This window comes from Ranitomeya imitator, chromosome 8, assembly GCF_032444005.1.
Source record: "Ranitomeya imitator isolate aRanImi1 chromosome 8, aRanImi1.pri, whole genome shotgun sequence".
Lineage (NCBI taxonomy): Eukaryota > Metazoa > Chordata > Amphibia > Anura > Dendrobatidae > Ranitomeya > Ranitomeya imitator.
In genome coordinates this window covers 30,766,375-30,780,000 of record NC_091289.1, presented here as the reverse complement: position 1 = coordinate 30,780,000, position 13,626 = coordinate 30,766,375, and the positions used below count along the sequence as shown (strand labels likewise).

Genomic DNA, 13,626 nt, shown 5'->3' with positions numbered 1-13,626 from the left:
TCTTTTTGTGGTCCCTTCCAACGCTGCAATATTACTTTTTAGAATTTGCGCGCCATACCTTTAGTCTTTTCCCCCTGGACACAACAGCCTCCCAGCCATCACTCAGCCCCTCCGTGCGCCGCCTCTTCTGTCTTCAGTAACGTACCCGGTGCCTGCGCTGTGCTTTCCTTTTTGGGGCATGCGCAGTTTGCCCGAAAAAGGAAAGCACAGCGCAGGCTACGTTACTGAAGACAGAGGAGGCGGCGCACGGAGGGGCTGAGTGATGGCTGGGAGGGGTTGTGTCCGGGGGAAAAGACGTGCCCCCCGAACACACTAAAGGTATGGCGCACAAATTATAAAAAGTAATATTGCAGCGTTGGAAGGGACCACAAAAAGAAGAGCCACCTTCACAGAATGCAGCATTAGTGCTGCACAAGGTGGCAGGTTCCCTTTAAACTGCCTGATCACATACACGAAAAGGATCAGAGGGTTCAGCTGATTTTAGACTAATGCGTCACTAAAGGGTGATCCAATACTTTATTATTTTAAAATGCGTCAAAGGTGGTCTTAAAAAGAGAAACAGCCATTGACGTGTTGTTCTAGCAAAGGGACCGCTGCAGCCAATCACAGGGTACAATAGTCAATGGCAGAAGAGCGTCGTAATCACTTACGGTGTGGTAGCAGAGCACAGACTGGCCTGCCCTAGAGCAGATGGGAATGGAAGATTTTGGTATTTTCAGAGAATGTAAGCCCCTGGTCAACAAAGTGATGAACCCGGACAAACCCTTATTAAGCAAATATTGTTTCAGCTTTTGTTCCAAGAAATGTTAACTTTTTTTTTAATTACTTTTAGATGGATATATCCGGACGAGGGCTTGTTTATTCGATGGACAAGTTGCAGTTTCGAATGAAACCACTTATTTTACAATGTAAGGGACTGGAAGAAGGAAAAAAAAAAAAAAAAACACAATCCAGCCAATATTTTGGCATTTTGCTTTTCTATAATTTATTTTGTTTTTTCTTTTTAATTTAAATTGATGAAAATAAACACGAAACTTTGCTAAAATAAATAAATTTTGTTTGTCTCGACATTCTCTTTAACGTTTTTTTTACATTTCTTTGTAGAGCTGTCGTTTTTATTGTAACCATTTTACATTTGCCGTTTTGATTGCTTTTTAATGCATTTTTCTGGGGGTGCGAGATGGACTGACCAAAAAAAAAAAAAAAAGAAAAAGACAATTCTGGCATTTCAATTATTTATTTTATGTTGTTTACTGCACGGCTTAAATAATTTTATAACTTGGTAGATCAGACTTTTCCGGACGTGGAAATATCACGTTTATTTTTTAAATTCAATTTTGGGAAAAGAGGAGCGATTCAAACCTTTATGTATTTGACTCAATGACGAGGGGAACAAAGGGCGAGTGATTCCATTTGTCTGTTTGCTTCTGGTTACCATTTATTTGCTTTTTTATCTCTTCCATACAGTCATTACACATTTCTTTTTAGCTTAATATTTTGAAAAACAATAACATATTGCAATACATAGCAACATAGCAAAATTAATAAACTATGATTTCCTGTCGTCAGTAGGTCACAAGCTGGCAAATCATCACTGTGGAAGGGGTGAAGTAAATATCTGAATCTACAAAACATCACGCCACTACAATTCCGCTGTCAGAGCAGTGAGGCAGGTGCTGATTGTACAACACAGCTGTCGCCTCCGCGCACCGTCTCTGCCCCAAAGGCCGCTGCGCGCACCGCGCCGCCTCAGCTCCACAGGCCGCTCTGCGCACCGCGCCGCCTCAGCTCCACAGGCCGCTCCGCGCCGCCTCAGCTCCACAGGCCGCTCCGCGCCGCCTCAGCTCCACAGGCCGCTCCGCGCCGCCTCAGCTCCACAGGCCGCTCCGCGCCGCCTCAGCTCCACAGGCCGCTCCGCGCCGCCTCAGCTCCACAGGCCGCTCCGCGCCGCCTCAGCTCCACAGGCCGCTCCGCGCCGCCTCAGCTCCACAGGCCGCTCCGCGCCGCCTCAGCTCCACAGGCCGCTCCGCGCCGCCTCAGCTCCACAGGCCGCTCCGCGCCGCCTCAGCTCCACAGGCCGCTCCGCGCCGCCTCAGCTCCACAGGCCACTCTGCACACCGCGCCGCCTGTGCTCCACAGGCCGTTCCGCGCACCGTGCCGCCTCTGCTCCACAGGCCACTCCGCTCCGCGCACCGCCTCAGCTCCAGAGCCCAATGTGTGTAATATGACAGGTGTCAGGAAGGAGCTAAAAGTTGTCACCAAAATAGAGAGAGAGTCCATCTATGTGTTCCAGGACGTTTCTCTCTCCCTTTCCATCCTGACAACTGCCTGCAGAAGCAGCGTGCCGCCCCCCACGCGTCCCTTGGATAGGCCATATGCTTTAGTTGCCTGCTTGCCAAAAATGGAAGGGATCAGAAGGAAATAACTTGTTTTCTCTGCAGGACTGATCAGAACCATTCAGAAAATCCTGCAGGCTGAAGCGGCAGAGGCTCGTTCATCTGACATTTTCTGGTTTTATTCATTTCTTGTTTTTTGCTCCTTTAAGACAAGTACAAGAGACACCTACCAGAATTGGAGTCCGGGAATGACAGGTAACAAATGCTGGTTTTCTGAAAAGCAAAGCAGAGATACGGTTATGAATGTCTGCAGCACAAGCAGATCACAAATGGCCGGGTGGTGACAGCTCACAGGATGGAGCCCAACAACCAACCTACAGGGGAAAATAAAAAAAAAGTGTAGGCTGTGCTGCAGAGAACAAAAAGTGCAGAGGCTTATAGGCTTCAGCTTGATAAATCCACTGTGTACTTGCACCGTAACATGACTTTTCCGCATGTTATTAACTTCTTAGTATATTGCAGTCATCATATTATACAGCACTGTGTACTTACAATTGCTCATTTTGCCTTTCTACCCAAATAATTCTCCTCTATGTAGAAACAGGAAGTCTCTTGCGACTGCAGAAATAATTCCCCTTCTTCACCTACAGACCCAGCTGCTCCCTCCTGCCAGTGACTTTTGCAGTGATGACTCATGCAGGGAAAAATTGACCTCCTGTTTCTACATAGAACTTAGAAAAATACAGCTAGTCAGTTATTAATCATGTGAGGTCATAGACCTAATGGAAAAGAGAAGAATTATCTGGGTAGAAAGGCAAAATGAGCAATTGTAAGTGCACAGTGCTGTATAACAAGATGACTGCAATATAATAAGAGGATAAAAACTGTGATAGGAGGAGGAGGATGAGGAGGAGGGCTTCTATAAGGAACCTGCACAGCAATTTCGCCATGTTTGGCGTAGATAAGGGTTTGTCCTGATGGGAGAATATATTCTTGCAGACTTACCTCCTTGTCGGTTAATTTGGCATGGGGAGGATACAAGGCCTGCAGAAAAAAAAATATATATCAATATAGTATTTGGGACGTATAACTGTCACACGGAGACTAACACTTGTCATAAACATGATGCGACAGTTCGGACTATGTTCACACTGAGTTTTATGCATATGCCGGGAAACATGCAATAAATACATTAAAAGGAGGCTGTGATCAATGACTACTATGGGATCCATTGCGAGCCACATTCATATCATTGTAGCCTATTGGTAACAGCGGCCATTGTTAGTTTTTAGGCCTCATTCACACATCAGCGGTGAAAGCTGCGCGCGCTCCGGCTCTGCTCCATTCATTGTCTATGGGAAAGTGGCAGCGAGCTGAGCGCTGACTATGGATGGAGAGGAGCCGGAGCGCGCGTCGCCGTCGCTGTGCAGAGTCCTGTTCTCCCCATCCCATGGATCACCTATGATTTTCGGCGCGCCCCATCTCCTGACCAGCAGCCTATTATTACTGCTGACTTCTGGGCACGTGCGGTCGATCTGCTGCGCTCAGCAAAGTCCCGACCAAAGGTCTGCAGAGAAATTCGGAGAATTTTCCCAGCCATAAACAGAAGGAAGAAAAAATAAAAAAATAAAACCTCAGTGCAGTTACATAATAAAATCCAGGCAAGACGTCCGCCGCCTTCTGAGACGTCACCTGGACTTTGCCGTCTAGATTTATGACCTGAGCATTTTTATTTCCATGTACAATTAATGAGAGAGATAAAAAATTCTGCCGACATCAGCGAATACTGAGAACCATTATCTACGAAGGCATAATTACGGTAGGTCTTCTTAGAATTTAGTAATATGATGGGGGAGGGGGGGGTTGTTATTTTAAATTTCATTGCAAAGTGCTTCTTTAAAGAGGGTGACCAAGACTTTCATTAATTAAAAAGTAAAAAAAAAAAAAAAAAATATTCGTTCATCTACCAGACCCTTGGATCTGTTGCCCGTGTTCCCAGTAAATCCCCTTGCTTCATCTTCCGGCGGTTGGAAGATGGAGCGCAGAGATTGTTTACTCAGGCTCAGACCGCTACGGCGAGCAATGATTGGCTGCAGCATTCCCCGCTCGAGAAAAAAAAAAAAGTGGGGAAACCAACAAAGAACAGCGGAGTCTTCAAGGGTCTATTTTTTTTCTTATTTTAAGACTTTCACGGACCCCTTTTAAAACATCAGACAATCCCTTTAAGGCCCGTTTCAAGCATTTTTGCACCTATTCTTCGCCCGGGCGTCCTGGCGGGTCACTGAGCGCGCTGGATACAGTCACAGCCAGCCACGTCTGCTGCTCACCGAGGGAACACCAATATTTGCCCAGCGGGACTTTCAGCTACGTGTTTTGCAAACAGTCGAGGGAGCGAACAAGAAATAGTGCCAGAAAGTGCAAAAACTAAAAAAAAAACAAAAAAAAAAACGCTGATTTGTGATTTTTCTTTGCACCAAAAAAAATCCAAAAAGAGGATTAAAAAAGCGTAAAATATTCCCTAAAGCTGCAGCCAATCGCTGGACTTAGCGGAGATGCTGATGTAGATTGCGCAAGATGCTATAAGCCCAGTGATCGGCTGCAGCGGTGATGTCATGATTATAGCACATGTGACCGCTGCAACCGATCACTGGGCGTAGGATTTGTGGAGAGTGATTAACTATGAACATTCTTTTGGGCAATCATCTGCTCTGGTAAAAAAAAGCCTTTACTGGCATATTCTCAGCAGCAATGTGTGAACTACGGCACCAGCGATTGTTCGTCCCCCATGCGATTGTTGATCGTGGATCGTCACGAGCAAATTATTTGTCTCGAAATTTTGATGGAAGAATTTAAATCACTTTCTAATAGAAACTGGAGCTCAGCGCCCGTCACCCAGGTCGGGGACCTATCCGGCAGGTGGCACCCCCAGACGCTGGCTCCTAATTACGTCACCATGGTATTGTGACCAGCGACTATTCATCGGATGCCAAGGACAAGAAACCACAAACATGTAGTAAAAAAGGAGAACAGTTAGTTCTTGGCATCGCAGCTCGAGTGGTAAATCAGAGTCATAAGAAAGTCATCAAAACAAAATCAGACAAAGATGCAAATCAATACAAAACACCCACTAGCTCCAGGGAACGACACGGAGCAGAAGCCTCGGGAAAAAAAATAAATACAAAAAAATAAAAAAAATATATATATCTCCTGCTACAGATTTTAGGCAGAATCTGCTTTAAAGGGTTAACCCCGACATAGTAAATTGTCTCCTATCCTGCTGGCGGTCCAGCCGCTGGGACCCTCAGCTCTGCTTTTGAATGGAGCAGAGGTAGCTTGGTTTTTCCCAGCAGTTCCATAGACAATGAATAGAGTGAATAGAGTCTCAGCTTGCACACCTCTGCTCCATTTTCCCAAGTCTTATCGCCCCGTTCTCCAGACAGCAGTCAGATAAGGGGTCACCCTTAAATAAAGTCACCTATTCAGTTTTCAAAGCCAATGTGTAATTCATAGGCTCAAGAGCACGGATTTCCCTTTGCAACCAATGGGAGGCATTTTATATGGATTCCAGCATGGAAAAGACCCCCGAAACCTGTTTAAAAAAAGAAAACTCTTTAACATTCCCAAATGTTCATAAGTTTGTTTTTTGCAACACATTATAGTCCATGCATCAGGAGGGTTACAGCACACAATCCAGAGAAAGTACAGGCAAACCCTCGCCATAGGCTGCTCTGGAGTAGGCATCACGGTATGCTCTGTTTTTAGTCTGCTGCACTTACCAATGCATTTAACTGACCTGGACGGCCAGGACCCCCTATACTCAGTAACATAAAAGTGCAAGAGAAACTAAGTGCAACAAAGCGTCCATTAAAATATATTTAATTCACTGCGACCACTGTTCTGATTGGCTAAGGATGTGACCTTTGGAGAAATGATTACATTTCAAAAACCTGACCTGCACATCCAAACATAGACTGAGTGTGAACAGGTGCTGAACCCAGAGTCGCCAACTCGTATATAGTTAAGTAAAAAGGGCAGCACACTGCAGCGCCAAAACATGCAAACTTGAAAACACGAAATTTGAACTGCATTACTGCACTAGAAATATGAAAAATGAGAGCTTTTAGCACATAAAAATGGCCAATTTTATGTGTACCTGGTAGCCACTTTACGGCATCTCTCTTATACGAGGTCCTACTCTAAACCTACCTCACCGAGAATAAACGTCTCCATCTGAATGGGTACATGTAAAAACCTCTTCTTGGACTCAAATTCTCTCTTTCTATCGAGGGGTATTGGACCTGCTGTAATTAAAACACCTGTGGCTAGGAGGCGGGGAGTGCACGATCAGAAGGTTTCACATGCACCCATTCAGATGGAGACGTTTATTCTCAGTGAGGTAGGTCAAGCGTAGGACCTCGTATAAGAGAGATGCCGTAAAGTGGCTACGAGGTACACATAAATATGGCCATTTTTATGCGCTAAAAGCTCTCATTTTTCATATTTCTAGTGCAGTAATGCAGTTCAAATTTTGTGTTTTCAAGTTTGCATGTTTTGGTGCTGCAGTGTGCTGCCCTTTTTACTTAACTATATACGAGTTGGCGACTCTGGGTTCAGCACCTGTTCACACTCAGTCTATGTTTGGATGTGCCGGTCAGGTTTTTGAAATGTATTCTTTAGCCTTCTGATCGTGCACTCCCCGCCTCCTAGCCACAGGTGTTTTAAATTATAGTAGGTCCAATACCCCTCCACAGAAAGAGAGAATTTGAGTCCAAGAAGAGGTTTCACATGTACCCAATCAGATGGAGACGTTTATTCTCAGCGAGGTAAGTCAAGCGTAGGACCTCGTATAAGAGAGATGCCGTAAAGTGGCTACGAGGTACACATAAATATGGCCATTTTTATGCACTAAAAGCTCTCATTTTTCATATTTCTAGTGCAGTAATGCAGTTCAAATTTCGTGTTTTCAAGTTTGCATGTTTTGGCGCTGCAGTGTGCTGCCCTTTTTACTTAACTTTGGAGAAATGAGTCCTAAGAACTGATCTCTGTTCAATGCAGTTTATAGGCTGGGCGTTTATTAAAAAAGTCTATTTTTTCTTTTTTTTTATAAAGACCAAAATCATATCTAAATTACAAATAAAGTGATGGCAGAAAATATATTATATTTTAGGTACATATAAAAGGTTAGTGATTGGCTGCAGCGGTCATCTGGAGCACACAGGACATCAAGGCACACAGAAGACAAGCTCTGAGGGGGTGAGGACTGGAACAGAGTTTTATTTTATTTTTTTGTAAAGGTTATCCTAACACCAAGTGGTCAATTTATTCACATATTACCAGGAGGGATAACAGAGGAACGGCACAAAGAGTTACAAGATGCTCCAAAAGTTTGGGGGAAGGGTCACTTTTCTTGGGGTCAGGATAACATTCTATAAAAGTTTTGGGAGACCCACCCTGGCAAGTTCCACAAAGATGGACTCTCGGGGCCTGATTCATTATTGCATTTATTTTGAGCCGATTCCTTAATAGCAACTTTTTAATGCAATTTATGTACTCCGAGGGTTTCCACGCTGGGGAGATTTTACGTAGATGTTTAATTTTTGTTATGCAGCTTTTCAGAACACACACTAAAAGATTCAAGAGAAAAGCGAATAATATTTTTTTATTTTGAGTAGTGATGAGCGAACGTGCCGGGATAAGGTGTTATCTGAGCATGCTCGGGTGCTAATAGTGTCTTCGGCGTGCTCGAACGAATGCAAGGATTGCCTATTTGCTAGACAATCCCTGCATGTGCTGTGACTGTCAAACAGCCATGGGGACTCAAATATAGCGTTAGAGCACACCGAAGACACTCGGTTAGGACCCGAGCATGCTCAGATAACACCTTATCCCAGCAAAACATTTAGAATTTAATGCCAGGAAAATCACAGAATACCACAAGATGAAAAAAAAGGCACTTTAGAAACCCAAACATAATGTATCAGGCCATCTGACTTTCTCCCGAGTGTCTACAGCTTGTGTCGCCTTCATTTCAGCAATCAGTGAGGGTCTCCGCACCAAGACCCCATTAATCGAAGCTTCTGATAAGTCACTGTGACCTGTCAAAAGTTTAGTTTCTAGTTAAAACCTATTCTGACTATGAACCTCATGTCACTCACTGGGAACTTTAACTCTTTGCTCCCCGGCTTCATCAGCGACATACAGACAGGATTGGTCAGCAGCAGCCTGTATTCTGCGGACATAGAGCAGCCCCCAGAACACTGGCTGCCGGGGATGTCACAGCACTCAGCAGGGCCCCAGGGGCCCCATCCAGGCAGCACTGGCTCCTCCCAGCTGACTTCTGCCCAGCAGAGGACCCTTTGTGTGGGGGCATCAGTGGGGGAGGGGGCATCACTGCCCATTGTGTCCATGCAGCAGACCCCCCAGTCAGTGATCAGGGCTCCAGCAGTCACTTCTGCTCTCCGGATCCATAACACAATCAAAAGTTCCGGTAACTTGCAGCCCCCCTCACCTCTACAGTCTGGCCCAACTCCAGATCGAAGCCCACCACACAGATACAGTGCAGCCATGAAGAGAAGCGGTCCCAGGGGAGAACTAGCGGCTCCCCAGAGGAAATCCGCGCCTCCTCGGTCACCTCCATCCACAAAGAAGAGAGAGCCAGTATCAGAGAGCCTCCATCCAGCCGTCAATCAATACAGCAGCTACGTCATCACACAGCGCCGGCCGGGGCAGCGCGGGACGCACAATGGTGACGTCAGCGTGAAGCCGACGCTTGTGAGGGCAGAGCACTTCTGCCAGGAAAGGCAGTGTATGAGAATACAACCCAGTCATTGGGTGGCTGTTGTATGCATATACTGTATTATACCTATATACAGCGGGAGAACATATATATGCTGCAACGTTTTCAGAAATAGGAACGATAATTGTTTTGTTTTTTTAATTGAACCTGTCACTTAAAAAAATGCTATTAACCCTGCAGATACGGGGTTAATGTGCAGGTTAAGGCTGCCATCACACTAGCAGTATTTGGTCAGTATTTTATATCAGTATTTGTAAGCCAAAACCAGGAGTGGGTGATAAATGCAGAAGTGGTGCATATGTTTCTATTATACTTTTCCTCTAATTGTTCTACTCCTGGTTTTGGCTTACAGACAGTGGCGTAACTACCGCGGTCGCAGCGGTCGCCACTGCGACAGGGCCCGGCAGGTCAGGGGCCCGCCGCCCGGCAGGTCAGAGGCACCGGCCGACACCATGTTGCAGTGCAGGAGATCCCTCCCGCACGGCAACAGTCCGAGACATATCTAGGCGTGGCAGGGTACAGCCGGCAGGGGGGGGGGGGCGCGGTCGAGCCGCCTAATGTGGCGTCTCCCCCGGCGGCTGCATTCTGCCGCCCCCCGCACTGGGAGTCAGCTGTTCTCTGCGCCGACTGTAAAGCTGACAGCCGGCACAGAGAAGCTGCAGAGCGCCGACTCCCAATGTGAGCAGAGGTGGAGGGGAGCCCCTGCAGAGTGGCTGCGGCAGGCAGGGAGAAATCCCTGCAGCGCCGCTGCCCAGCGATCTGTCTTCCTGCTTCCTCTCACACAGACGCACCGCTGGATGACGTCATCAGCCAGCGGCCGGCTGTGTCAGAGGAAGGCGATGAGATGCTGCGGCAGGTGAGGTGTGTGTGTGTTGCGCTCTGCAGGGGAATGTGCAGAGAAATAAATGGTGTGTGTGTGTAGAGGGAGGAGAGGGCAAGGATGGGGATGGTGGTGGAGGAGGAAATGATGGAAGTGGTGGAATGGGCAAGGATGGGGATGGTGGTGGAATGGGCAAGGATGGGGATGGTGGTGGAGGAGGAAATGATGGAAGTGGTGGAATGGGCAAGGATGGGGATGGTGGTGGAATGGGCAAGGATGGGGATGGTGGTGGAGGAGGAAATGATGGAAGTGGTGGAATGGACAAGGATGGGGATGGTGGTGGAGGAGGAAATGATGGAAGTGGTGGAATGGGCAAGGATGGGGATGGTGGTGGACGAGGAAATGATGGAAGTGGTGGAATGGGCAAGGATGGGGATGGTGGTGGAGGAGGAAATGATGGAAGTGGTGGAATGGACAAGGATGGGGATGGTGGTGGAGGAGGAAATGATGGAAGTGGTGGAATGGGCATGGTGGTGGAGGAGGAAATGATGGAAGTGGTGGAATGGGCAAGGATGGGGATGGTGGTGGAGGAGGAAATGATGGAAGTGGAGGAATGGGCAAGGATGGGGATGGTGGTGGAGGAGGAAATGATGGAAGTGGTGGAATGGACAAGGATGGGGATGGTGGGGGAGGAGGAAATGATGGAAGTGGTGGAATAGGCAAGGAGGCGTATCTAGGGCAGTGGCGTATCTAGGGGGGGCAGCCGGGGCATGTAGGGAATTCATAGGGAATTAATTAATAGGGAAAATGTGAATTTGGGTGGAAAATATTTTGGCATGGTGGGGGGGCCCCATTTGAAAGTTCGCACCGGGGCCCATAACTTTGTAGTTACGCCACTGCTTACAGATAGTGATGTAAATTACTGACTAAATACTGCTAGTGTGATGGCAGCCTAATAGTGCTCTGAACCTCCCCGGCGCCTGCACTTAGACCTCCTACTGCCGGGAGGAAATTAACCTTATTCTTCCTGTCAGAGTTCGGCGTTCAGCTGTGCTGACACTGGTTCAGTCATGGAGGGGCTGAGCTGACACTGGTTCAGTCACAGGGGGCTGTGCTGACACTGGTTCAGTCATGGAGGGGCTGAGCTGACACTGGTTCAGTCACAGGGGGCTGTGCTGACACTGGTTCAGTCACGGGGGGCTGTGCTGACACTGGTTCAGTCACGGGGGGCTGTGCCGACACTGGTTCAGTCATGGCGGCTGTACCGACACTGGTTCATTCACAGGGGGCTGTGCTGACACTGGTTCAGTCACGGGGGGCTGTGCTGACACTGGTTCAGTCATGGCGGCTGTACCGACACTGGTTCATTCACAGGGGGCTGTGCTGACACTGGTTCATTCACGGGGGCTGTGCTGACGCTGGTTCAGTCACAGGGGGCTGTGCTGACACTGGTTCAGTCACAGGGGGCTGTGCTGACGCTGGTTCAGTCACGGGGGGCTGAGCTGATGCTGGTTCATTCACAGGGGGGCTGAGCTGATGCTGGTTCATTTACAGGGGGGCTGAGCTGATGCTGGTTCATTCACAGGGGGGCTGAGCTGATGCTGGTTCAGTCATGGAAGGGCTGAGCTGACACTGGTTCAGTCACAGGGGGGCTGAGCTGATGCTGGTTCAGTCACAGGGGGCTGTGCTGACTCTGGTTCAGTCACAGGGGGCTGTGCTGACACTGATTCAGTCACGGGGGGCTGTGCTGACACTGGCCCAGTAACAGGGGGCTGTGCCGATTGTGTTTCAGTGACAGGGGGTTGTGCTGACGCTGGTTCAGTCATGGGGGACTGTGCTGATGCTGGTTCAGTCACGGGGGGCTGTGCTGACGCTGGTTCATTAACAGGGGCGCTGTGCCGACGCTGGTTCAGTCACTTAGACCTCCTACTGCCTGGAGGAAATTAACCATATTCTTCCTGTCAGAGTTCGGCGTTCAATCACGGGGGGCTGTGCCGACGCTGGTTCAGTCACGGGGGCTGTGGTGGCGCTGGTTAAGTCACGGGGGCTGTGCCGATGCTGGTTGGTGATGGAGATGGCAGTTGGTGCTCATAACATTCTATGTTGACGGGAGGAACAAGAGGCAGACAGACATTCTGTTCTAAGTTCTCCAGTAATGGCAGCAGACAGACGGACCTATTTTTCATGCAAGGATCGCATCGCAATCCTCAGACTAAGGCTGCCGTCACACTAGCAGTATTTGGTCAGTATTTTACATCAGTATTTGTAGCCAAAACCAGGAGTGGAACAATCAGAGGAAAAGTATAATAGAAACATATTCACCACTTCTGCATTTATCACCCACTCCTGGTTTTGGCTTACAAATACTGATGTAAAATACTGACCAAATACTGCTAGTGTGACTGCAGCCTAACTGTTGGATCTCCTGACCTGAGCGCGACAGCTGCGTAGAAATACATTACACTGTCACACTCAGGTCAGTGTAGCTAAAATGCTCGTCTGCGATGAGCGCCGGCTACTGAGTGGTGCTCATAGCAGTTCGACAATGACAACCACAGGGGTCTTCCGCAGACCCCAGGTTGTCATGCCAACTCATCGGCGACTCGGGGTCATGTCACATAGGCACCGATGGGCAGGGTTTGTGACACACTTCTGGAGCGATCATTTTAAATACCGCTGACAGAGATTGACAGTGGCATTTAACATGTTAACAGCCGTTGGTGGATCGCGATTCCACCTGCAGCTGTTAGGGGAGCATGTCTCCTGATCAAATCGTCTGACGTGCCGGAAAGTTGCGGGCTCATCGCCAGAGCCCCCATGAAACAGGGGGAGGCGACCTTGGATGTACCTATATGTCCAAGGTCATAAAGGGGTTAAAAAAAGTTAAAGCATGACTGTCCTTGCAGCAGGATGTCTGTGTCTTCCTGTATCTCCTCTCTCCTCCATAGAATCTTATAAGCACTGTCATCTCCTATCTCAGTAATGTAAAAGTCTGTTTTCACTGAATACCCAGTGTTCTTATGAATTGAGAGTAAAATATTTTAAAAAATACTTATTTTACCAATACATACATGCTAGCCACCTTAGGGAGAGACCCAAGTTGGGCTAAATGTAGCGGGACGAAAGAGACCGAAAAGCCCTCTACTAGTACTAGTACTAGTAGAGGGCTTTTCGGTCTCTTTCGTCCCGCTACATTTAGCCCAACTTGGGTCTCTCCCTAAGGTGGCTAGCATGTATGTATCGCTTGCTCACCGAGCCCCACTCCATACAGCCAACCAATTCCAGCCCTGTGCTGATGAGGGCCTAAAGCCCGAAACACGTGTCCACAGGTAGGAATTGGTTGGCTGTGTAAATTTAGAAACTAATCCGCAGCATTGCACGCTTGGCGGTTCCAAGCGCTGTGGATTAGACAGGGGTGGAAAGAGATGATTTGCATAGCTCCGCCTACTGCAAAGGATTCTGGGTAAACCTGCTATTCTTTGTATTATGCTGCTTGCAAGTACTTTCCGTTTCAGGAAAGCATCCACTACTTATTTTACCAAGTAATCGAAAGAGAAATAGATAAAACATGTGTTACTTTTTAAGCAACTCCAGAGGGTGCTGCACAAAAGAACAAAGAACACCAGAAAAAAAATGGACTAGTGAGGATGGCACCTCCTGTCCACTGACACACC

General features: G+C 47.8%; 1 protein-coding gene across 1 annotated transcript in view; it reads right to left on the bottom strand.

Moving 5' to 3' along the window:
• Positions 1 to 9,044, bottom strand: part of DENND6A (DENN domain containing 6A) — a 67,049-nt gene extending 58,005 nt beyond the window's left edge. The window contains exons 1-3 of the mRNA XM_069736673.1: positions 8,845 to 9,044; positions 3,342 to 3,380; positions 2,567 to 2,609 (exon numbers count right to left, since the gene is read on the bottom strand). Coding sequence (XP_069592774.1) covers positions 2,567 to 2,609; positions 3,342 to 3,380; positions 8,845 to 8,973 — 211 coding nt within the window. The 5' untranslated portion in view covers positions 8,974 to 9,044. The remainder of the gene's footprint in view (positions 1 to 2,566; positions 2,610 to 3,341; positions 3,381 to 8,844) is intronic.
• Between the last annotated feature and the right edge of the window lie 4,582 nt (positions 9,045 to 13,626).